At 39.2% G+C, this 27,443-nt stretch overlaps 1 protein-coding gene across 2 annotated transcripts in view; it reads right to left on the bottom strand.

Moving 5' to 3' along the window:
• Nucleotides 1-10,512: 10,512 nt before the first annotated feature.
• The window catches only part of pskh1 (protein serine kinase H1), a 33,932-nt gene continuing 17,001 nt past the window's right edge, over nt 10,513-27,443 (bottom strand). Inside the window, exons 3-4 of one of the 2 annotated variants that reach the window (XR_008724852.1) lie at nt 12,122-20,716; nt 10,513-12,009 (exon numbers count right to left, since the gene is read on the bottom strand). Coding sequence is in view for 1 of the 2 variants with exons in the window: in XM_055648492.1 (XP_055504467.1) it covers nt 20,399-20,716 (318 nt within the window). In the remaining variant the exon portion in view is untranslated. Of the gene's footprint in view, nt 20,717-27,443 lie in introns of both variants that reach the window. The other variant, XM_055648492.1, reaches the window with a different exon arrangement.

Genomic DNA, 27,443 nt, shown 5'->3' with positions numbered 1-27,443 from the left:
TAGTGTCACTGAGGTACAGTGAAAAGCTGCGTTTTGCATGCAATTCAATCAAATTACATAATGCTCAATCAGGCACAATTCATGTACAATAGTTAGAGCAAAGTGGAACATGCAGAGTGCAGAATATAGTTCTCAGCATTGTAGCGTACCATTTCAATAGACAGATTCCAATGTCTGCAAAGGGGTAGAGGGGAATTGGACAGAGGGATTATAGATCAGCTACAGAAATGGATGGAGATAATTGCAGGGAGTTTGCCCAGTGGGAAGTACTGTGAATGCTCATTACTGAGTGTGTGTGTGTGTAGGATGTGTGGTGATTGCTGGTCAGCATGGGTATAGTGGGCCGAAGGGCCTGTTTCTCTAAGGGTCTGTATCTCTAAAATTAAACAAAGATAATTACTTGAAGTGCCTGGACACAGAAGGCTACAGATCAAGTGTGGGTGGTAAATGGGATTAATATAGGCAAGAACTCGATGGTCAGCATGGATATAGTGGGGCAAGGGGCCTGCTTCTGTGCTGGCCTTTCAGACAGTAACATATCCTAGTCATGCACAGCATTGCGCTGCCAGATTTTGCAGTGATGGTCACTGAATAGGTTATCGTGTGCCTCTCAGTAATGTGCATTCACAGTGCTTCCCACTGGGCATTGATTTAGTGAATTATCTACCTAACCGACGGCCTTCTGCCGACACACTTCCCAACAAGCAAACCCAGCCTAGCCACGAGTCCACCCATGGTTTAATGGAATAAAATATGTTTTATATCTCGATCTCAAACCTAACTGCAAGTGTTAAATAAGTGAAAAGCTGTTTTGATCTAGCAACACCAAACTAATGGTTGATTTCAAAAATGTATGCACTAGACCAGGTGCATAGAAAACATAGAAAATAGGTGCAGGAGTAGGCCATTCGGCCCTTCGAGCCTGTACCGCCATTCAATATGATCATGGCTGATCATCCAACTCAGTATCCTGTACCTGCCTTCTCTCCATACCCCCTGATCCCTTTAGGATCAGGGGGTGCTGAACCCCCTCCTCTACTCCCTCTTCACCTATGACTGCACACCTGTACATGGTACTAACACCATCATCAAGTATGCAGATGATACAACGGTGATTGGCCACATCAGCAACAACGATGAGTTGGCCTACAGGGAGCAGGTCCAGCACTTAGCAGCATGGTGCGCTGACAACAACCTGGCCCTTAACTCCAAGAAGACCAAGGAGCTCATTGTAGACTTCAGGAAGTCCAGAGGTGGCACGCACACCCCCATCCACATTAACGGGACGGAGGTGGAACGTGTTTAAAGGCTTCAGGTTCCTGGGAGTCAACATCTCCGATGACCTCTCTTGGACCCACAATACCTCTACTCTGATCAAGAAGGCTCATCAGCGTCTCTTCTTCCTGAGGAGACTGAAGAAGGTCCATCTGTCGTCAGATCCTGGTGAACTTCTACCGCTGCACCATCGAGAGCATCCTTACCAACTGTATCACAGTATGGTATGGCAACTGCTCTTTCTCCGACCGGAAGGCATTGCAGAGGGTGGTGAAAATTGCCCAACGCATCACCGCTTCCCCGCTCCCCTCCATTGAGTCTGTCACAAACGTATGAGGAGGGCGCTCAGCATCGCAAGGACTGCTCTCACCCCAACCATGGACTGTTTACCCTCCGACCCTCCTACCATACTTTTGCATGCCACACTTTTCAGTTTTTTATTTGTAAAAAAATTTGAAAACCATGTATCATTTTCCTTCCACTTCACAATTATGCGCCACTTTGTGTTGGTCTATCACATAAAATCCCAATAAAATGCATTTACGTTTGTGGTTGTAACGTGACAAAATGTGGAAAGGTTCAAGGGGTATGAATAATTTTGCAAGCCACTGTAACTCCCTCTTAAATGTAACTGGCCAATGACCTGATCTCAACTACCTTCTGTGGCAGAGAATTCCAGAGATTCACCACTCTGTGTGAAAAATGTTTTCCTCATCTCGGTCCTAAAAGATTTCCCCCTTATCCTTAAACTGTGACCCTTTGTTCTGGACTTCCCCAACATCGGGAACAATCTTCCTGCATCTAGTCTGTCCAACCCCTTAAGAATTTTTTAAGTCTCTATAAGATCCCCCCTCAATCTTCTAAATTCTAACAAGTACAAGCAGAGTCTATCCAGTCTTTCTTCATAAGGGTCTCATCAGTGACAATGATGAGTCGGCGTACAGGATGGAGGTGGAGCTGCTCACAGGATGGTGCAAATCCCACAACCTCATTCTCAACGTGGGAAAAACTAAGGAGATGGTGGTTGACTTCAGGAGGGCGGGAAAACAACACCATACACCTCTGCACATCGATGGAGCTGATGTGGAAAGGGTCAGCAGCGTGAAGTTCCTAGGACTCCACCTGTCAGATGACCTGATGTCCACAACCAACACCACAGCACTGGTCAAGAGAGCCCAGCAGCGACTACACCCTCTCCGAAGACTACGTAAAGCAGGTCTCCCCACTACACATCTACGAACTTTTTATAGGGGGACAGTCGAGAGCACATTAACCAACGGCATCACTTCCTGGTTCGGGAGCTGCAAGGCGTACGAACGGCACCAACTTGACAGGATTGTGAAGACCGCCAGCAGGATTATTGGTGCTCCACTCCCTTTCTTGCTGGACATATACAGGAAGAGATGTATCAACAGAGCCATCTCCATCATCAAAGACCCCTACCACCCATCGCATCACATATTCTCCATCCTGCCATCTGGGAAGAGGTACAGGAGCATTAGCTGCAAAACCAGCAGGATGCTCCTCAGCTTCTTCCCGCAGGCTATAAGACTGATAAACGGACTTAGCCCCCTGCCAAAGTATCGCGCACCAACCATCAACCTGGACACACTGCAGCAGCTGTCGATCGGAACGCATGTTGATGTTTAGTAGAGAGTAGTGTTTAATTTAATTTGTTCATGATATATGTATTTTTATTTCTATTTACTTGTTGTTATTTGTACTGCACACTGAATGGACACTGGTTGAGCAACGTTTTTTTGTTTCCTCTGGGTATGTGAGTACTCAGGAAATAACAATAAAGATATACTGATACTGATATGAAAGTCCTGACATCCCAGGAATCAGTCTGGTGAACCTCCTCTGTACTCCCTCTATGGCAAGAATGTCTTTCCTCAGATTGAAGACCAAAACTGTACACAATACTCCAGGTGCAACCCACACATGAAGCAGGGTTGTAAATGATTCAAACCCTTTAAGAAAGTTAAGAACTAGTTGTCATAAAAGTGTAGACTGTAGATACTTTAGGGCATTAGCAGGTAAATCTCCACATCCCTCGTCAGGTCATGATGTTCATTCAAATAATCACCATGCCAGGAGAAAGTACATAGTTAGAGCTGTGTTAATAATGATCAAATATTTACCACAGTTACTGCACATTGGGAAATTACCCAACAGTCTTGTATCCTCTGATCCCCGTATCCACTGCAAAAGAATTGTAAATATGCATTTTGTATTAAGGAAGAAAACAATATTCCAGTTACTTATTCATGGAAAAATAATGAGATCATTAAACAGAAATTCCATAACTGCAGTCAGCACCCAGCTGCAAATAATTACACTTACGATAGACACAAAATGCTGGAGTAACTCAGCGGGTCAGCCAGGAAGCATCTCTGAAGAAGAATAATAGGTGATGTTTTGAGTTGAGACCTTTCTTCAGACGAAAGAGAAAGGGAATCTAGAGGGATGAAAAGGTACAGAACAAATGAGAGCTAGTACCGATGGCCAAGGAGACCACAATGGTCCTTTCCTGGCTGTGGAAGATGTGATAACGAAGGGACATGAACAGTGAAACTAGTAGGATGACTAGGGTTGGAGAAGGACAGAAAGAGATGGAATGCCCAATTGAAATTAGAGAAATCAAAATTCATACCACAGTGTTAATCTGCCTAAGCGAAATATGAGGTGCTGTTCCTCCAATTCGCATGTGGCCTCACTCTGGCAGTGGAGGAAGCCGAGGTCAGAAAGGTCAATATGGGAATGTGAAGGGGAGCTAAATTTTTTGCCAACCAGGGGATAGTGTAGGCTGCTTGGTTTTAAAGGATAGTGATCAGTGTTATGCGGAGGTTGCAGGTAGTGGAAGGTAAGACCTTTTTTTCACCCAGTTTTATTCCACCAGGGAGGTCTTACCTTCCACTACCTACAACCTCCGGCAACCACCTTCAACTAGCATCGCAACCTATTTTTAGTCGCGGCCGGTTTTTAATTTTTTGAAATAATCGCCGGAACATAGAAGAAGTGGAAACCACTTTCGACCATTAGGGAGACTGACAAAAACCTCCGGGAACCGCACGGAAACCTTGGGTGGGGCGCAAAGTCTCCAGAGGTTTCCTAAGTTGGACAGGGGCATTAGGCACACATTCTCAGTGTAGGTTCCTTATTTTGCAACACTGAGCGGAAAATAATGCAGTAAAGTTGTGACCACTGCCCAGTCCACCATCGGCTCTGACCTCCCCACCATCGAAGGGATCTATCGCAGTCGCTGCCTCAAAAAGGCTACCAACATCATCAAAGACCCACGCCATCTTGGCCACACACGCATCTCTCCGTTGCCATCGGGAAGAAGGTACAGGAGCTTGAAATCTGGAACATCCAGGTTCAAGAACAGCTTCTTCCCCATAGCCATCAGGCTATTAAACAAACCATCAAACAAACTGAACAATAACAGCCTATTGCACTTTATCTGTTTATTTATTGTGTACATATATGGTCTATGGTATATAGACACACTGAACGTTTATCTCCTGTTCTGTATTATGTTTACATATTCTGTTGTGCTGCAGCAAGCAAGAATTCCATAGTCCTCTGGGACATATGACAATAAACTTTCTTGACTCTTGACAATTCATAAGAACGCTTCTGGTAATGAGACATTGAAGTACATCAGAGTCGCAAAAAGTATCATATAAATGCAGGTGGATCATTTCAGTTTAGTTTAGTTCATTGTCACATGCACCGAGGTACAGTGAAAAGCTTTTTTTGCGTGCTAACCAGTCAGCAGAAAGACAATACATGATTACAATTAATCCATTTACAGTGTATGGATACATGATAAGAGATCAGCTCCTGAGATATTTGTACAAATTCCATCAAGTTATCTCAGTAAGTTTTCCTGGAATGCCTCTTAATCTATGGGCAGGGAGTAAGAACTCAACCATTTCCCATCTAAATGTACATTCCGTGAACATATTCATTTGAATCAGGGCACAAAGTGCTGGAGTAACTCAGTGAATCAGGCAGCATCTCTGAAGAACATGAACTGATGACATTTCAGGTCATGACCCTTCTTCAGACCAGTCAGGCACCATCTCTGGAGGAGATGGATAGGTGATGTTTCGGGTTGGGACCGTTCTTCAGATCTACATGGATAGATGACGTTTCAGGTCAGGACCCTTCTTCACACCCTGATCCAAAACGTCAACTATCTTAGCATTGCCTCCACATTTGAAGGATCTCTACATTCATATAACAGGATTAAATAAAAATGAAAACTATGCTTTTATTTAAGGTCAGGCATAAAGAGCAGATTGCCAATTGGGGCAATTCCTTTTGCCTTCATGCTTTTCCGTTTTCAAATATATATGTCTAATTATTTGAAATTTAGCACCAAAAGTCTTCCCAATCCAGTATCAGGCATCATTTTTCAGCTAGCAACCTATGACCCAGCTAGCAACCTATGACCCACTACTTCCGTCTCCTGTTTCATTTGCCAATTATTTCAAGATTCCATCTTTTATTGATCAATCTGTCTTCCATTATTTTACGATAAAGCATCGATCACCTGTTCACACTAGTTCGACGTAATCCACTACCTCATCCACTCCCCACACACAAGACGCAACACCACTGTCAAATGTTGCCTCAATTCCCTACTTTCTCATCTTTCTTGGCCTCTTCCCATAACCCGTCACTTATCTCTGTTTTATTGATTTCACAAGAACTTCAGTTTGTTGTCTTGTGTTCTGCTGTTTTGATGGTACATGCAGCTGATAGTGTACAGCTGTGATTTCTCTTTGTCAACTCCAGAAGTGAGTTGATGGGTTTCCTCAATGGGAACACTACCTTTTCTAGGAAAGGGGAGAGTAGATGCATGTATGGCAGGGAGTGCAGCTGCATCAAAGGTGCTCTGTATTGGCCCCGACTGCACATTAATGAGTGCAAATTCCTCCAGCCATCACCAAGGACACAAGCGTGTCACGCTGATCGTTCAAGCCTGGAGTCCGGCACTCAACAAAGCTGCCTTTGGGAGACAACACTTAACTTTTATTTCATCATAAATACAAATGCTAAAGCCTCTTAACTCACAAACATTTCCAGTGTTTTATTTAACAGTCTTTTCATTCTATGTGCGTTGGTGATACAAAATGAAGTTTCCAAATGCAGTCTTTCTTTCCAATGATCTAATGCAATATATATTTTAACTGGGTCATATACTACAGGACAATTTACACTGACAAGAGTTATGTTAAAGGAAATGAAATGATGCTAGCTATATATAGCTTTCAGTACACTAGAAAATTATATACGCATTACGCCCAGACATTTGGAGTGTTTAAAGCTGCAAAATGTTTAGAGTTGTGGGTGACATGCAATGGGTGTAAGCATCAGGAGCACATGGTGAAAATCTGCCTGGAGTGTACAGAGCAGCTATACCAAACATTAGTCAGTGCACAGCACTGGTGTAATGTTGTATTGCGAGTTCAATGCTCGAGCTGATGTCTTCACCTCACAGATCGTGGTGAATTTCGAGAGGAATAGGAAATTATTGGGCGGCACTGTGTTGCAGTGTGGAAACAGGACCTTCGGCCCACCGTGTCCGCGTTGACCAGCGATCACCACATAATAACACTATCCGACACACACTAGAGACAATTTACGCATATACCAAGCCAATTAACTACAAACCTGTATACATTTGAAGGAAACCGAAGATCTCAGAGAAAACCCACACGGTCACAGGGAGAAGGCACACCCTGTACAGACAGTACCCACAGTCGGGATCGAATCTGGGTCTCTGGTTCTGCAAGGCAGCAACTCTACAGCTGCGCCACCTTCTGAAAAACATCAGCTCAACCTCTTAAATTAAACTTAATGTATAGAAGTTAGCTCCTTCTATACATTTTTTTATTTGTATAGTTCAATCATTTAGCATAAGAATAACAAAAATCACTAAGCCCATAACAGATCCCAACTCTCTCACTGTGGCATCCACTCATTAACATTTTATTCCATGTCTTCATCATATTCCAAATAAAAGTTGAATTTAATCGACTAATCTTCTGGAATTTTTTGAGGATGTAACTAGGAAAATGGACAAGAGAGAGTCAGTGGATGTAGTGTACTTGGACTTTCAGAAAGGATTTGATAAGGTCCCACATAGGGGATTAGTGGGCAAAATTAGGGCACATGGTATTGGGGATAGAGTGCTGACATGGATAGAAAATTGGTTGGCAGACTGAAAACAAAGAGTAGGGATTAACAGGTCCCTTTCAGAATGGCAGGCAGTGACTAGTGGGGTGCCGCAAGGCTCGGTGCTGGGACCGCAGCTATTTACAATATACATCAATGATTTGGATGAAGGGATTCAAAGTAACATTAGCAAATTTGCAGATAACACAAAGCTGGGTGGCAATGTGAACTATGAGGAGGATGCTATGAGAATGCAGGATGACTTGGACAGGCTGGGGGAGTGGGCAGATGCATGGCAGATTAAGTTTAATGTGGATAAATGTGAGGTTATCCACTTTGGTAGCAAAATCATGAAGGCAGATTACTATCTAAATGGCGTCAAGTTGGGAAAAGGGGAAGTACAACGGGATCTGGGGTCCTTGTTCATCAGTCTATGAAAGTAAGTATGCAGGTACAGCAGGCAGTGACAAAAGTGAATGGCATGTTGGCCTTTATAACATGAGTCGTCGAGTATAGGATCAAAGAGGTCCTTCTGCAGTTGTACAGAGCCCTAGTAAGACCACACCTGGAGTATTGTATGCAGTTTTGGTCCCCTAATTTGAGGAAGGACATTCTTGTTATTGAGGGAGTGCAGCGTAGGTTTACAAGGTTAATTCCTGGGATGGCGGGACTGTCATATGCTGAGAGAATGGAGCGACTGGGCTTGTATACTCTGGAAGGATGAGAGGGGATCTTATTGAAACATATAAGATTGTTAAAGGTTTGGACACGCTAGAGGCAGGAAACATGTTCCCGATGTTGGGGGAGTCCAGAACCAGGGGCCACAGTTTAAGAATAAGGGGTAAGCCATTTAGAACGGAGATGAGGAAACACTTTTTCTCACAGAGAGTTGTGAGTCTGTGGAATCTCTGCGTCAGAGGGCGGTAGAGGCCAGTTCTCCAGATACTTTCAAGAGAGAGCTAGATAGGGCTCTTAAAGATAGCATAGTCAGGGGATATGGGGAGAAGGCACGAATGGGATACTGATTGGGGATGATCAGCCATGATCACATTGAATGGCGGTGCTGGCTCAAAGGGCCGAATGGCCTACTCCTGCACCTATTGTCTATAATTGAGATTGAACGTAACAGAGGATCAGTAAAATGAAGAAGTTAAAAGTTACATGCAACTTTGATCTATTGCAACGATTATGATATGATGACATGATCTCAGAACAAATACTTTCAGGGTCTTGGTGATTATTTTAATGTAGAGGTGCATCTGGTAGAGCTTCCGTCTTACAGATCCAGTGATTCTGTGTGATTGTAATTCTGCAGCAAATGAAACAATCTACCTGCAAGCAGCAAGACCAAGTGAACAGATAAGTGGCAAGTAACATCCGTTCCAAACGTTACCTAGCAATGAGCATCTCCAACAACAGAGTCTAACCACCCATGTTTTACATTCAATCATATTACCGTTGCCCATTTTTCCATCATCAATATCCTGAGGGGGTGGAATCATCATAGAACAGAAACTTTAACTGTTGCAGTTACATAAGTAGCAATAGCTATAAGAGCAGGTTAGGAGGCTGGGTTTCTCAATACCCCATGGCTATTCCAATACCAAAGCGCAGATCATGAGCACAATGGAAGATATCACTTGCCTGTTTCTATATGGAGAGAAGGCAGGTACGGGATACTGAGTTGGATGATCAGCCATGATCATATTGAATGGCGGTGCAGGCTCGAAGGGCCGAATGGCCTACTCCTGCACCTAATTTCTATGTTTCTATGAATGTATACAAAAGAATCTCCCAGGAAGCTTCGCACCATCCAGGACAAAGCAGCCTACATTATTGGCACCCCAAATCATTCTCTTCAGCACCAGCTTTGAACGGCTGATATATACACACATTGCAAATTCAGTTCTCAAACCTGTGATCTCCATCTTCACAACAGTAGATGCCTGGGAATAACACCACTTGGATATGCCCATCTGAGGTACCCACCATCCAGACTTGGAAACATTTTGTTCATCCCTTAATCGCTGGATCTAAATCCTGGAACTCTGCCCAACATCACCGTGGGAGAACTTTTACCAGAAGATTACAACAATTTAAGGCAGTTCACTGTTACTTTTGAAGTCAATTAGTGATGGCCAATAGCGTGGGTGTTAGAAACATAGAAATTAGGTGCAGGAGTAGACCATTCGGCCCTTCGAGCCTGCACCGCCATTCAATATGATCATGGCTGATCATCCAACTCAGTATCCTGTACCTGCCTTCTCTCCATACCCCCTGATCCCTTTAGCCACAAGGGCCACATTTAACTCCCTCTTAAATATAGCCAATGAGCTGGCCTCAACTACCTTCTGTGGCAGAGAATTCCAGAGATTCACCACTCTCAGTGTGAAAAATGTTTTTCTCATCTCGGTCCTAAAAGATTTCCTCCTTATCCTTAAACTGTGACCCCTTGTTCTGGACTTCCCCAACATTGGGAACAATCTTCCTGCATCTAGCCTGTCCAACCCCTTAAGAATTTTGAAAGTTTCTATAAGATCCCCCCTCAATCTTCTAAATTCTAGCGAGAACAATCTTCTAAATTCTAGCAAGTGTTGCCAGCAATCTATAAAAATCAGGTAAGCTTTCGGCTGAACCTTCAATGTCATTGGCTTAAAACAATGACCTTTTTTTTCCTCTTCACTGTAGCTAACATGCAGAATATTTCTAGTATTTTCTTGTTTTAATTTAACGAAACTTTTCTAGAACCTATTGGCACATCTTTGTAAATGGAAAATATTAATAAGATATTTTTTCATTTCTCTGGACAACAGCCAAAACTGCAGTTAACAAATACATACAAAATGGTTGCAAATAGAATTTGTGTAATAGAAATTGTTAAAATCAATGTGTTGGGGTCTAATACCAGGAACTCAGCATGTTTGTCTAACTCTTGCTCTAGATGCTGAAATAAATATTTAAATGTTTCCAGACAGCCATGCTGAGACATAGCAAATTAATTAAATATGAAGATTTAAAGAACTAACACTCAAGAACAAGATAGGAAAGTGGATGAGTAGTATTATCTTTTTAATGGACAAATAAGAGGAGATACAAATTTTATTACACAGTAAATCCATGGATAAAAGGATAGAGTGGATGAAAACTATTGTAATACATTGGAGGTATTTACCAATACACAGAAATTGACTGAATACATAAAATAAATAATTTCTTCAAAATCTTTAACTTTGAGTTACATTATTAATGCTCAGCAATCTACAAATGAAAATAAACTGACATTTTATATATAAAAAATAACGGAGAAACCACAAAAAGGAATAAAACTGAACAGTGGTTTAAAAATATCAAATTTAAGAAAATTGAGAACCAGCACGAAATTGAATTTGGCAAAATGCAGGGGGAAGTCGGCCCAGAGTGTACTACATTGCTATGTCTTAACGTTTTGTTCCAATGGTTGGTTGAGCAGCCCTTTTTTATATATATAAACAGTAATTAAAAAAAGATGGATCACTCTAAATTATCATTTTGTACAGAGTATTCCACCCAAAGTAAAGTTCCTCAAGAGGCAGTAAGACTTATGCAACAACATTGCAACAATAATTGACACTTCAAGAGTGTTTCTGTGCCATTCATGTAAATTAACCTGTTACACTACCCTGTGTTAGTACAGCACTGAGCAGGTCTTGCAGAACTTTTAAACTGCTGACCTCCAACCCTCACTCCCGTTTGCGCAAAGAGAAAAATCTGTCTACAGTACTTACCTTACTTTTCACAAGCTTATTTAAGTAATATTTTAAGTTCTGGAACATTACAGAATACAAACAGCGCAAAGATTTCATTTTAATAACGATTTGGATTAACTAGTGCAAATACAATGCTCCAGTGCAGAATGTCCAAACCTTGAGCTTATGTCACTTTTGGGTCAGAAAGTTAGACCAATTTACAACAATTGCACATGCTGTTATGGTGCATTTCTGAAGCCAATTCTGAAGCCAAGTTCTATCACTCACAGCAGGTCCAAGGTTACCTCTCCTGGGCCTTTGCTAGAATCCATGTTGGTGTTGCATTTAACTTGCTAGTGTTACTGATTATTCATTCTTCCTTCTCTAGCTGTCAAGCTCCTTAGCTTTCCAAACTCACAGGTTATCCACCTAACCATATCTCCCAATTATGTTCAACCATCTCCCACACAATCAGGTACGCATCTACAACTCACCTCACCTAAAACATCTCCACTGTCCCCCCCCCAAAACAAAAATAAGGGTTCTGCCTATGTTCGATCTTCTACATGAATTCATATTTCTAACCATTTCACTTACAAACATAACCATGTAACCAGTTGTTGGTTTTCTCCTTCTGACTTTTTCCTCACAAATTCCCTGCGATGTCCCTTGCAATGCTACCAATATACCCGGCCACCACCCCCACTGATCCTCTCTGCAACACCTATGAAGCCCCCAACATGACAGCTCTTTTGTACGTAGGAAGGAACAGCAGGTGGTGGTTTTCACTGAGGATAGTCATAAAACCCTGAAGCGACTCAGCAGGTCAGTCAACATCTCTGGAGAAAAGGAATAGGAGACGTTTTGGGTCTCAACCCAATGACACCTATTTCTTTTTTCCAGTGATGCTGCTTGACCCGCTGAGTTACTCCAGCATTTTGTGTCTACGATAGCTGTTTCATGATTCCCTTTCCCCCTCACACAAATACCGTCTGGTGCTATGTTGTGATGGGAGATCACATATAGGCATTTTCTACTTCTTGTGCAAACAACTTGTGGTTCTTAAGTTGAAAAAAATGCCTCCTTTTAAATAAACCAAACCAGAATTTGCCATAGGCCAAAGGTTTGGATGCCCCTCCTCTAGTGTTCTTTCATATTAGGAGAATCGACAGCAATAAATTCTCAGAATTATTCATCTGCAAATATAATTGAAATTTACACAAAATTAACCAGATTTGGTGAAAGCCCAAACTTTCATTTCACATTAATTTTTAAAACAGTTCAAGTAAGCCACATTGTTGCATGCAAAGCATCACCAGGGTTTGAGGCACGAGAAATTTTCATCACATTCTACTTAACCCATACAATAATTATATTCTTCCAAATATGGACGTCTGAACAATGCATTCTCAGCCTTGCCGCATAGGAAATACTGATGTTGCAGGTTCAGACAACATTGTATTGTTTCATGAGATTCTCCTTACAGTGCACTAATTACCTATAGCTAAATAAGCCTTGAAGCATCAACTATATTACTATTCTGAGCATGAAAAATGTCTAAAAGTAAATAAAATAAAACATACATAGAATTAATGTATTGGTACCGGATCTCTTACCTCAATTGCACAATATACAATATTGATATGACATTATAATGAAATATAAATTTTGAATAGGTCCAGTTATGAATCAATTTGACAAATACTGGCTCTGTGCAGTTTGATTTGCATTTTAATTCTAAACATGTAGCTACTTGTTCTGAATTATCACTTAAATGAATCATTTTTGTATATTGTTAAAATTTCACATAGTTTTTCAGTTATTTTAAACCACAATTCCAGTTTAGGTTATTTAGCAGGTTTGTAAGATTAAAGATCAACAAGCCAAATTATGAGAAACATGATTCTATACAAACTTAACAGTAAATCAAAAGCTTAAAATAATTTGCAATTAATATGAGATATTAATTTAATCATGGGTATTTAATATATACTAGACGATCTTTAAAAAACATTCATGGAAATTCTGCAACTTTAAATTCTCTTTCATTTCAAGAAAATTTAACTTTTTTTTTTAAATGGCCTACAGGGCATAGAATCTTATATATATTTTATATAACAGAGACATTATACTAAATCACTAATATTCTAAACGTTTCAGATCTAGAACTACAAGATTTCAATAAAGAAAAAAGTAGCAATTTCAAGTTATTTATTCAACAATATAATAAACCCATAATCTTTTGGAATACAACCATGAAGTTTAATAAGTGATACAATGTACTATTGGCTCTTAAGTCACTGTCATATTACCTGTGGTTAATTAGACTGAATTAAGATTTTCTTTTTTCCATACATGAAATTAATATTTTCTTGTTATGTGAACCTAGAAATCCAGAGGCCAAATATCAAATAATTCCAGTCTGAGGGCTTTGTAATAAATTCAAGCATATCATGGAGCCAGGAGTTAATGTACATCTCCCCTCAAAATGTTAGGCACAACTTGCTTAGAGCTGTGTGAAAAGGTCATTAACAAAAAGGTCATCTCGGACTGCCTGGAAAACACGTCAGCTTTTCTCTCCTTAAAAATACAACTCCAGCAGGAAGAATTATACTTCTCCCAATAAATTTCATAACACATGACAGACAAAATTAATTCCTAGAAATAAATGTTCCAAAATTAATGTACTGCACTGAATATGCATTGGATGGCACAAGGTTATATCTTTCCTCTTAGACGTTGCTAAGCTTATACCACATCTCCTATTTTTTAAAATTTCTTTATCTCTTTTATTTCCAGAAAGTCACGTTTCATTATTTCCTCATTGGCTAAAATTTAGATTTCAATATACATCAATAGTAGCAATGAAACACCAAAGTTCATTTGAAAAAGTGACAAGAAACTGGTTTATCCTAATTAGCACAGTTTAGATAGCATAGTACAATTAATATAAAAAGTGTTCACAGCCATTCAATTTAGTATTGCCATTGTATAACCTGACTCCACATGTACGCAATTGTGTCTTCTGCCATTAGCCAAATTTATTTCAATTATCTTAAGCAGCATTTTTATTGTGATTTACTGGTCATTAAACTGAACTGAGAAACCGACTGTAAAATGACCCCGTCATAATCAGACCTGCATGTTCCTAATTGCACACCATATACTACTCATCCATATACAAAGCCATACTGTGTATTGTGCAGTCTAACCTCTTTGGTAACTGACCATTAAGAAATATTGAAGGTGAATCTGTTATAAAACTTGTTTTACTGCAGTGAATTCACTTTGGAAAACAGAGCAGGAAGCAAGATAATCAAATTTAAGCCTTGTGCTCTCTAGCAAGGAGCTGGGTTTTATATATGAAATCCTATCAAACTTATCTCAACTAATCCCAACAATTATTCAAGCAGTCAAACAAGATTGCTAACATCACAGATAATGCTAATTGCTAATTTCACAGATTTTTTTAGTATGTACTGAAAACTGGTTTCCCATGGTAAGAAAAAGCAAGTCAATAAATGTTAAGATGATACATGATATCCACACAGGTCCATTAATCTCCAAGATCAGCAATGCAAATGGATTTATTTCTGTCATGCTACTACTAATTTATTTAAAATTGTCAAGAACACATGGTAGTTGACAAGAATGAGTATTATTATTTATGAAAATATTTCAGTAGACACTAACAATGATGTACAGTGCTCTCCATAATGTTTGGGACAAAGACCCGTCATTTATTTATTTGTCTCTGTAATCCACAGAGATTAGTAATAGAAAAAAAAATGACATGTGGTTAAAGTGTACGTTGTCAGATTTTATTAAAGGGTATTTTTATACATTTAGTCCCCCCATTTCAGGACCACATTCACAGGGACACATGGCCTCACAGGTGTTTGTAATTGCTCAGGTGTGTTTAATTGCCTCCTTAATGCAGGTACAAGAGAGCTCTCAGCACTAAGTCTTTCCTCCAGTCTTTCCATCACTTTTGGAATTTTTATTGCTGTTTATCAACATGAGGACCAAAGTTATGCCAATGATAGTCAAATATGCCATTATGAGACTGAGAAACAAGAATAAAACTGTTAGAGACATCAGCCAAATCAACTGTTTGGAACATCATTAAGAAGAAAGAGAGCACTGGTGAACTTACTAATCACAAAGACTGGCAGGCCAAGGAACACCTCCACAACTGATGACAGAAGAATTCTCTCTATAATAAAGAACAATCCTCAAACACCTGTCCGACAGATCAAAAACACTCTTCAGGAATCAGGTGTGGATTTGTCAATGACCACTGTCCGCAGATGAGTTCATGAACAGAAATACAGAGGCTACACTGCAAGATGCAAACCACTGGTTAGCCGCAAAAATAGAATGGCCAGGTTACAGTTTGCCAAAAAGTACTTAAAAGAACAACCACAGTTCTGGAAAAAGGTCGTGAACAGATGAGATAAAGATTAACTTATATTAGAGTGATGGCAAGAACAAAGTATGGAGGAGCGAAGGAACTGCCCAAGATCCAAAGCATACCACCTCATCTGGTGGTGGAGGTGTTATGGCCTGGGCAGGTATGGCTGCTGAAGGTAATGGCTCACTTATCTTCATTGATGATACAACTGCTGATGGTACATATAGTAGCATAATGAATTCTGAAGTGTATAGACACATCTTATCTGCTCAAGTTCAAATGTCTCAAAACTCATTGGCCGGCGGTTCATTCTACAGCAAGACTATGATCCCAAACATACTGATGAAGCAAAAGGAGTTTTTCAAAGCAAAAAAAAAAAAAAAATTCTTGAGTGGCCAAGTCAATCACTCGATCTGAACCCAACTAGCCCCCAAAACAAGCATAAGCTAAAGATGGCTGCAATACAGGCCTCGCAGAGCATCACCAGAGAAGCCACACAGCAACTAATGATGTCCATGAATCACAGACTTTAAGCAGTCATTGCATGCAAAGGATATACAACAAAATTCTAAACATGACTAATTTCATTTACATTACATTGTTGTGTCCCAAACATTATGGTGCCCTGAAATGAGGGGACTATGTATAAACACTGCTGTAATTACTACATGGTGAAACCAAAATTAATAAAAATGGCCTTTATTAAAATCTGACAATATGCACTTTAGCCACATGTGATATTTTCTATTACAAATCTCAAATTGTGTAGTACAAAGACAAATAAATAAATGATGGGTCTTTGTCCCAAACATCATGGAGCTGTTAATGGTGGCAGATTATTTGGATATAATACCTGCTCTCACTTACCCCACTACATCAGGGATTAAGCAACCATCTACCTTGCCACAACTTACTTTACTAGAGTAACACGTCTTCTAGTAAAATCAATAAATGTCCCTTTAAAATGTTTTTTTTTTTAAAGTGTCTTGCTTTATAAAACCATTATAGCAGATTCATTAAATGCCAAAGGACACTAACAAACATAGATATAACCAAAAATATGAGCACACAATTTGCTTAACCAGAAAAATATCAAAAAGGACTCCATATGGCAAATTTACTACAAAGGGATTCAAGGTATTCAAACAGCATCAGCAACGAGTGCCATTTAGGGGGGAAAAATGCAAGCTGCAAGGTTTTAATGAAGAAAAACAAGCCTTTATGATTAGTTATTTTCAACAACATGCATTTGTATTGTGCCTCCAACATAAGAGCAATTACTCACAGCATTTCAGTGTGCTCAGACAAGAACAGATACTAAACAAAAAATGTGATTAAAATGTGGGTTGGAAAGAAGAGTAAAGCATAAAACTTATACTAGACCATTTGCCCAAACAAGCAATTCCAACACTTTGAAAGCTATCCAATCCTCCCACACTCCTGCTCTTTCCTCAAAAATTCACAAACATTTCCATTCAGTATGTATCCATTTTCCACCTGGAAGATACAATTTATTTTTAACACTGCATTCCACAACACACTGTGTAATCATCAGAAACAGTGTTAGAGGCAGACTCTACAGGTTTAGAGGGATTTGAGTATATGAAAATAGTCAATCGAAGACACTGCTGCCAATGAAAATTAGAGAAATTGTATACTGAAAATCCAAGGCAGCTCAATGGCGCAGCAGTTGAGCTCCTGCCTTACAGTGCCAGATACCCGGGATTGATCTTGGCCACAGGTGCTGTCTGTATGGAATTTGTGCATTCTCCCTTTAACCATATGGGTTTTCTCCAGGTGCAGCAGTTTCCTCCAACACTCCAAAAGGCGTACAGGTTTGTAGGTTAATTGGCTTTGGTAAAATTATGAATTGTTTCTAGTGTGTAGGATAGTGTTAGTGTGCACGGGGTGATCACTGGTCGTTGCGGACTCAGTGGGCCGAAGGGTCTTTTTCCGCAGTGTATCTCTAAAGTCAAGTCAAAATTAATCAGGAAATCCTAAAAATGCAGTCAGTCAGGCAGCACCTACACAAATAGAAACAATGTTTCAAGTCAAAGCCCCTTTATCTTTCCACAGATGTTGCCAGATCTTCCAGCATTTTTGTTTTATTTCACATAGCTGCTGATAGGGATGAATGAATGAGACTTGTTCATAATGTTCCAGAGTCAGAGGGGAAAAAAATCAAAAGGAACCAAGGGGGTCTGTAGGTCCAAAGAATGTAGAGATGTGATAAAGAGCTAAGGAAATTGTACAAACACATTTTTACTCTGGAGGCTTGAGGACCAAGAGCCAATGTGGTGAGCAAGCTCAGCAAAAAAAGACGATTAGCAATTGGAATAAATGGTCTCGACCCAAAACGTCACCTATTCCTTTTCTCCAGAGTTGCTGCCTGAACCGCTAAGTTACTCCAGCTTTGTCTGTCTTCAATTTAAACCAGCATCTGCAGTTCCTCCCTACACAAGATTATTAATTACAGGTTTACACTACTGAACTATAGCAGAGACAAGCACCTCAGCAAAAATTTGCACAGTGCAAACTAATATACCATGATACAGGACAACTTATCTTAAAATCAACCATTTTCTCATTAAAAAAAAGACACAATGTGCTGGACTAACTCAGCGGGTCAGGCAGCATCTCAGGGGAACATGGATAGGTAATGTTTTGGGTCAGGACCCTCATCCCTCACCTTAGTCAGTCTATGGACAAGAGCCCCAACCCAAAACTTCAGCCACGTTCTCCAGAGAAACGGCATGATCTGCACAGTTACTCCAGCACTTTGTGTCTTTTTTTTGTAAACCAGCATCTGCTGTTACTTGCATCTCCATTTTGCTCACACACTCAACTACATCTATAACTCCATCACAATGTTGGTATTACTGCCATTGGAGAGGCAAGAACTATTCCATTTCAGTAACGCTAGATTGAAAAAATACATTGGGCCGACTGTGTTCACAAACCATGGGTTGATTCACAGCAATTGCAGATTGACAACATGTGTTTACCCGTTTACCCATTCACCCAAACTGCAAACGGTGTGACGGTCCAGAGGAAGAAATTAATTTCAGTATTAAAGTCAGAACTGAAAATATAGAAGAAAGAACATGGGTTTGGTCCTCCTGTAATTAATGTTTGCATATATTTGCCACAAGAACATATCACCATAAAGTTCAGATGTGGCTTCTGTTCATTAACACAGCAATACTTTCCTCTTCCATTCTCAGCCATGTTCCTCTCACCATGTATTCTATTAACTAGATTGGGGTCCTTCAGTCATAGAATAATTTCACTTCTAATTCCCGCTGTTTCCAGCACACAAATTCCAGATTACTAAATAAATCTATAATTTAAAAACTGCTGTCCACATCTAGATTAACTGAAATGCTCATAAATTTAAAGTGTGCAGCAGCTGTGATTTTTGAATTCTGCACAATAATGACTCATTTAAATACTTTCTGAAATATACAGAGAAATAATAAGAAGGCTGCAAGCGCTTACCAAACAGAGGAAGATATTAAAAAACTTACAGGAGCAGACATAAACATGGAAACCTAGACATTACTATTATTGAATCCCTTCTCCAGTATAATCCATGAACTGATGAGTAATAAGTATTTCTCATGAAAACCCCCCACAAACGTTACACATTGTTTCCTCGAGGAAGAAGTGAATTTTAAATCACGTTGTGCTGAACCACTACTCTGGCCTCAAAATTGCTGTGTTAACATTTCCTCAAATATACATTTCAAAATTCCATACTGTTCAAAACAATGATCATTTAATTGTATCTTTTAAATCTTGTTATTTCAACTTCTACCTTGATCTCAAATACATGCAAAAACCTATGTGCTCTGTAAAAGATAAAATCTGAATTAAAAAAAACCTCATATTCACTGCCTTTGAGATTGCCTGCTCAGTCTGCCAGATGAACATCACTGTTGCAAGGTGCCAGAATACTCTGAACATTAACCAATTCTGAAAAATGAATTCATATCAGAGGTCACTAGACCTTTACTTGAGATCAGTGATGGACACTAGGCCCCAGCTTGTAATGGCAAAATCTGAGTGCATCGGAACAATGCTCAGCCCTAAAAAACAGAAGGGAAGTGGTATTTTCACTATTTATTGCAAATAAAGATGTTCAGTAGTATGAGAGTTGATACTGGGGGAAAGCACTTGTGAATACGACGTTTGTGCCTGTTTCTTGCGCACCTAATTCAAACATTTCAGCAAGAAACTAGGTTTCCATTTGCCGAATCATTATATTCACTTTACTACATTTCAATTCATTTAAGGTATAAAAGGCTTGCTATTGTAAATGAAACAATTTTACCAGATTACATTATTAAAAAATATTGTAAATATAATTTTAATTACAAAAGCGATATTAAAAATTGACTTAATTGGAAATTATGAAATATAACAAGAACAAAGAGGTTTGATATTTCCAGCACTTCAGACAAATTTGAGATATGCAATCTAATTTTACCCTGTAAAATGGCCAGTACATTTAATTACATACATGCTAATTTAGTTGGAAAATAGTCTTATTGGCTCAATTATCATTCACCACATTTGAACAACACTCAGCATATAACCATTTCTCATGAATTAGCAGTGAATTTTGGAAAAGAGATCTGACAGATCTTGTTAAATTGCAAAAGTGGTTTGTCCAATCTCTCCAAGTTAACAAGTCACTGAATCCAAAATAGTCAATGTGCTGCTGAAAGTTACATGAATAGAAAGTGCACAGTGAAAGGCAACATTATGTGAAAAAGCTCCAAGTCTCTTTTCATCCCTCACACTGCTGCTGGTACCGTAAATTTAGCTCTCGCAGTTCCCGCTCTCGTACTTTCCGCGACTTGTTAGATTTTGTGGACCTGCTAGACCTTGTGGACTGGGCGGACTTGGTGCTTTGGCATCGAGATGAAGCTCTCTTCAATAGGTTCTGAGAGATGGAGCGATGCAGATTTTTCATTGACGAGGAGGCTGCCATGCTTACTATCCAAGGATGTTTCAAGGCTTGGCCCACAATCAGTCTCTCATTCGGATCCACAGTGAGAAGTCGATCAATAAAATCCTTGGCTAGGTTCGAAACACTGGGCCATGGCTAAAAAAAGAAACAAAATGAATAAGCACCAAATATTTGTAAATGCACAATAAGTATTGAGATTGCCAACCATATTCCAAAATCTAAAAAAAATCTTTAAGTAGCAATAGCATTTTTATAAAATGAAAACAAACCGATCAAGATGAAAGCAAAATAAAGGGGTAAGGTGGGCAACGAAGAAACAAAATGAAGTGAAAAGTGAGGTGACTCCCAGGTTTCTACTTTTCCACATGGGACAGAACCTTCTAGGAAATGCAGCATTTCAAGGACATTCAGAAGCATTCAATACCTTTGACAAGTTTGAGAGTTGGCCATACCTCGAGACATGGGTGCAAGAGATGGTTTATTTTTAAACAAGCAGTCACCATTTTGGATTAGGATGGTTTCAGATAGCAAGTCAACAATGGCAGATTGAAAAATCCAATTATATAATTACCACATAGGTCAGTAGCTATTATGACCAGCTTGTTAAAATGCTTAACTTTTTCCACCCAAAGTATTTCAGTTTTTTCTCTTTTGCAATAAGATTGCTCAATTAAAAAGGGGGAGGGGATAAACAGCTCCTAACAAAGCAACATCAATAACTACAAAAATCTAATAGACTCTGCAGTCTCCTGCAAGAGACATCCACGTATGGATTTGCAGGAAGGACAATCCATGCACACATTTAAGGGGCAGAAAGTTGTTAGGCAGTAACTTGGTGATGCATTAATAACTCAGTCACACTTCGTTGGAGATGGTGAAACACTGCAGGGGAGCAAAGAATAACTGACAACAGCAATTTGTCTCTTTACAGTGCAAGCCGATCACCGCACTGTTGTTTGCACTTATGGACCTGGCTACCAATGCAAACCAGCCCAAATGTGTTAGGCTTTATGCATATTCTGATAAAATATTCAAATTTAGACTGGAATGGGCCCAACTCACCTAATTCATGTCAGGATTATTTGTTTAGTAAGAAAGTAAAAGTCAAGAAGAGTGTTTTGGGTATATTTACAGGTTGATTCATCCACAGATACATTAATAATATTAGAAACATATAAAAATAGGCGCAGGAGTAGACCATTCGGCCCTTTGAGCCAGCACCACCATTCAATATGATCATGGTTGATCATCGAAAATCAGTTCCCCGTTCCTGCTTTTTCCCCATATCCCTCAATTCCTTTAGCCCCAAGAGCTAAATCTAACTATTGATATTGAGATTGTTATATTTATAACAAATGTTGGGAATGTATTAAATTGAATACTTGGGACTCAGGCCGGATGCAGATTGGCTGCGCTGGTGTCAAGTGTACATCAAGGCTTACATTTTATCCCACGCAGAACTCCATCGCAAATGCCAGGCCAAAGGTTAAAACAAACAACATATCATTCATTTTGAAGTTCATACTCAAATTTCCACTCTCAATATTTAAAGCAGCTTAAATGTCAGATATCAATAAAGCATTTTGCTAGTTGTGGCAACAAGGACCCAGGTTAAAGTGAAGTCAGTGGCATCAAGAAAATATTTTTGGTTAACTGTTATTGCCTATTATTGATACTCAGAAGTTATCTGTAGCACATTAACATTGCTCAGCTAGTGTTAGATACTTTTAGCATAGATCAAGGATTGAATTTGGGAACCCATTTTATTTAGAGTACACAATACTCTTCCATGTTGAAGCAAATATATAAGAGGAACAGAAAAAAATACAAAAACTGATTTACAACTCCAACATAAAATTTTATTTTCATTAAACTCAACTTGACTTGTCCCAGACTGAAAGTTGCTTTTATCAAAATTAAAATTACTACACACCTAGAGATTACACACAATAATTTTGAATCCACCTTGCTCCTGTCAAACTAAACCAGAATATAAATGTTGAGCATATTTATAGGGAATCCTTCAGTTTGCAAACTGTGCCAGAGACACTCTAACATTTATGTGCGTTTAGTTACAAAACAATAGTATTTGCACTTAACTGTGTGCAAAACATTTTACAAAAGTCAGAGTTTACAACTCTGATTCTGCATCTACACCCCCACCCACCCCCACCACCCACCCCCACCCCCAATAGTGTTTGCACTTAACTGTGTGCAAAAACATTTTACAAAAGTCATTTTACAACTCTGATTCTGCATCTACAGCCCCCACCCGCAGCCACTCCGACTTTTGTAAAATGGTTTGCACACAGGAGAAAATGCTTCAGTGACGCAGAGGGGAAGTATAAAGATACTTAGCAGCTTAAATACGGCCAACTAATCATGAAAGATGAAGTAAAAAATGTTATAATGTTGAACAATTAAAAACCCTTTCTTAAAAAAAAAGTAAATGACAGTGCATGCCTGATCTGTTTGCTATTTAAATGTGAATCATCTAGTTGTGACGAGAGGTGCACATTTACAACATTAGTACCTATTCTGTGAACAAGAAATGAGCATTAAATAAGTCACATTTAGATACACAAAGTACACAAGCCAAACATTTGTGCTAGAAAAAAGTCAGCATTTGCATCATCACTACATACATAAGACAACAATTTCTGAGAAGTGCAAATGGGACTGTCAGTGATATCCATTTCCACCTGAAGAGCTATGAAAATCCTCAGATTCAAAGTTGAAGTCTAATTCTACGGACCACTCCTGCTGTTAACAAACAATCCTCCAAACTGTTAAGAGTTGTTGAATATCAATTTTTCTAACATAGTACTAGGTCTTAATGACTGATCATATCTCTGGCTCGAGAAACCAATTCTATATGTGAACTAATTATGAAAGAACAATTTTAAATTCCACATACATTAAAATAATCACAAAAATCAAATCAAGTTTAAAATTTCCTGCTCAAATCTTTGTTATTCACCTTATAAGATGTTTAAAAAGTTAATTTGATTTTTTTTTGCGTTTTGGCTGTGAATTTGAAAGTGTCATTGGCTGATCATTTTGTTTGTTAACAATACTAATTCTGGGTGCCAAACATTCCCAGCTGCTCGTACAATGAAAATAATTGCAAGCCAAAAAAGTCCTATAAAACAAAGAGCTGGAAGAACTAGCTGGTTAGACAGCATCTGTCAAGGGAATGGAAGGATGACATTTCGGGTCTAACTGAGAATCAGAATTCATAGCGAGTCTGAAGAAGGGTAAAGACCTAAAACATTACAACCCAAAACGTCATCTGCCAATTCCTTTCACAAACCCGCTGAGTTCCACTAGCACTGATTTTTTGCTCAAGATTATATTCTGTCTTCGTGAGTACCTTTGAGAGCTAGCAGTTCTAACTGCAAAACCAAGTCATTAGCTGTAAACAGCCATTTAGAAACCATGACGGCCAGCTAGCAAATTTCATCAGCTAGTCATTTAATGACCAGGCTTGAGAACAATAACCTCAGCCTACTCTCCAAGTAATTTGCCACACTACTTGGCAGGGAACTTGTAAGCAGTTAATGATATAATGGCAGCTGCTCTTTTCCCAAGTTTGCAGCATTTATAGGATCTTAACAATTGTTTTGCCTAGTTTTGAAATTTGAGATTGCTAAACATTTTTATGCTTAATTCGATTTAAGTGATTAAAGGTGCCATGTACACAGCTGATGTTTCACTTGCTTTACAAAATGCAAACAATTATCCCACAAATGTCCCATTAAAAAAAAAACTATTATACAACAAATGTTTCCAGCATTTCTCAATGTTTGTAGAAATGTTGGTTCTCAATATTTTAGAAAATATCATAGTAGCACATTGTGGATTTCAGCAGTAAAAAAAACAAGGCTAGATTAACCATGGATATTACTTTTTTTTAAATACAATGTTTGCTGAGTTTCAAATTTAACCACTTTTTGAATACTGTTAGTTTAAGTTTCAGAAGAGTGAAAGACATGTTCATCTTGGCTCATTCTACCTCAGAGTCAGGTTACGAGCTCAAGCCCCTTGATGAGAAAAATACTTCTAGTAATTACAATCAGTAGGGATGTGGTGACACTTGCTGCTGGTGTCAAATAAAGCATGTCTGTGGCATGAACATCTGTACTAACAGCTATTGTCAAGTAACTGCATATGTTATGCATGAAATAATAGCTGAAACATGCACACAGCAAAGTAGAAGCTTTTTATTAATCACATAATTGAAGAATCCATTGCATCTTAAAACATTGAATTACAATCAGCATACAATGAGGGGGAGATGCATGGGAGGGGCCGGGCAGGAGAACGCAAAGCAAAAGTCAACCCACTGCAAACAGAGGTCACTACCAAGGTTCTTCTCCTTACATGTTCAGCCTACAAACTGGTTAAAGTTTTTATTTAGCATCTGCTTAATTGTATATCCCGTACTAATTTATGATCCTTTCAACCCTACATTTTTTACGCTATTCCTTTATGCTGGTTTCTATGACAACCTTCAGTGTTCCAAATTTGTAAAATTTGCTTCAACCTCTATTAAACCATAAACAAAATTAACACTACAAAATGGATGTCAATTGGAAACTACTTTGGCATTAAATGGTATTCATCTGAAATTCTAGGATTATGCATTAAACAAATGAAAGAGCTTTTAAATAATCAAATTGAAAAACCCAAATTAGTCAAGAAGGTAGTGACATTAATCTCCGCTTGTACTAACCATATAATTATTTATTAACAGAATATTAAAGGATACTAAAACTACGGGAACAGGAGTTCCTAGGAATTCACCAGAGCATTTAAAGGATTTGTCAAAACAAAGTCATGCACGGGCAAACTCGTATCTTTTCCAAGTCAATAATAGAAATATTAAAAAGTAAATTGAATTGAAACAATTTCTTAATAAAGAAAATTACTTTCTTAGAAGCTTAGAGATTCAGCTTGTCAGCAAATATTCTACAAACTACCACATGTGCACAGTAGAAGGTATCCTGACTGGTTGCACCATTGACTGGTACGGCAATTCCCATGTACGGGAACGCAGAAAGCCCGCAGAGAGCAGTGGACTCAGCTTGATCGAACATGGGCACATCCACCCCACCATTGAAAGCATTTTCACAAGGCGCTGCCTCAAAAAGGCCATATCTATCATCAAGGATCCTCACCATCTGGATCACGTCCTCTTCTCACTACTGCCATTAGCCAAGAAGTACAGAAGCCTGAAGTCCCACACCTCCAAATATCAGATTTTTGTACCAACCTGCACAACCCTCATCCTACCTCTGCAACAACACTGCAGACCACCTCTTGAACTATCATAAACTTGTTTTCTAAATGTGTATTTTTAGCACACTTTATTTTCACTGACGTAGAATTGATGTGTAATTTATGTATAATTTGGTTTCTGGAAGATCTGTAGGTGGATTAAGTGTGAAAACTATCAAAACTCCATTCTGACAGCTCTCTGTTATGCAAAACAGTCTCCGTTTGGCTTGTCTGCCAAAACTGCAACTCCTAAAAATACACTGAATGAACCACATCTTCCTGTGGATCAGCTGTGAAATGACTGTCGTCTAAATGCTACAAGGATATATCTGAAAAAAAAATCCTTCTGATAAGGGAATAGGATGGTATTAGAGCAATTGAGTCTTACAACACTGAAACAGATCCCTCAGCCCAACATGCCGACAAGAGGTCGTTAGCCCCATTTACCTGTGTTTGGCTCATATCCCTCCAAACCTTTCCTATTCATGTACCTGTCCAAAAATTGTTTAAATATTACTGTACTTGCCTTAACTACCTACTCTGGCGGTTCATTCCATATATCCACCTGTGTAAAATGTTGCCCCTCAGGTTCCTTTTAAATCTTTCCTCTCCCCTTCTTTACACACTATCTACCTGTGACACCACTTTCAGGAAACTATGTACTTGTGTTCCTTTATCCCTCTCATCTACAACAATCCGCAGGCCCCTACTGTTTACTGTGAAGGTCCTGCCCTGATTTGACTACCCAAATGCTACACCTCACACTTATCTGAACTGAACTCCATTAACCATTCTTCGGTCCACTTGCCCCTGGTTATCAAGACCCCGATGTAATTCTTCATAACCATCTTCATCATCTACAAATCCACCTATTTTACCATTATCTGCAAACTTACATCTTACTTTGACCATTTTCATCCAAACCATTGATATGACAAACAGCAATGGACCAAGCATAGATCACTGAGAAACACCACTAGTCCCAGGCCTCCAATCTGAAAAAACAAACTTCTACTATTATCATCTGCTTCCCACCATGAAGCCTATTTGTACCTAGTTAGCTAACTCTCCCTGATTTCTATGTATTGTGGTAATATTAGGATAGATGGATATAAATTTGCTTTATCCTCTTGTAATGCTTAATTCCAACTAATTGATCTAGCTGCTGTTGCCTAGAACCCATCATTCCTCTACACAAAATCTCTATAATTACTGTCAACTTTGAGGAGGCTGGTGCCTAAGATTGTTTAGTGTTCAGTTTTTCCATGATCACATAGCATCCAAAGCAAAGGCCTCTCAATCTTTATAAATTGGCAAAAGATCATATTGTTCACATCTGAAACTCACGGGAACTAGAGGCTATCATCTCCATGACTCACTTGGCAGCAATCTGCATCTGATTACATTTCATTCAAGCATGGCAACAACATAATCCAGGATGGAATTTCAATACTTTACTTGAGAGAGTATTAAACACTGTGGCACTAATTAACAAAAATAAGTTTCACTCAGCCAATGTGGGGGGTTGTGGGGGAAGGGGGGTCGTCGTGGGGAAAGGGGGGGGGGGGGGGAGGTGGGGGGG

The sequence above is a fragment of the Leucoraja erinacea genome, chromosome 17 (genome assembly GCF_028641065.1).
Source record: "Leucoraja erinacea ecotype New England chromosome 17, Leri_hhj_1, whole genome shotgun sequence".
Taxonomy (NCBI): Eukaryota; Metazoa; Chordata; class Chondrichthyes; order Rajiformes; family Rajidae; genus Leucoraja; species Leucoraja erinaceus.
The sequence above is the reverse complement of the archived record's forward strand: the minus strand, read 5'-3'. Positions and strand labels throughout refer to the sequence as shown.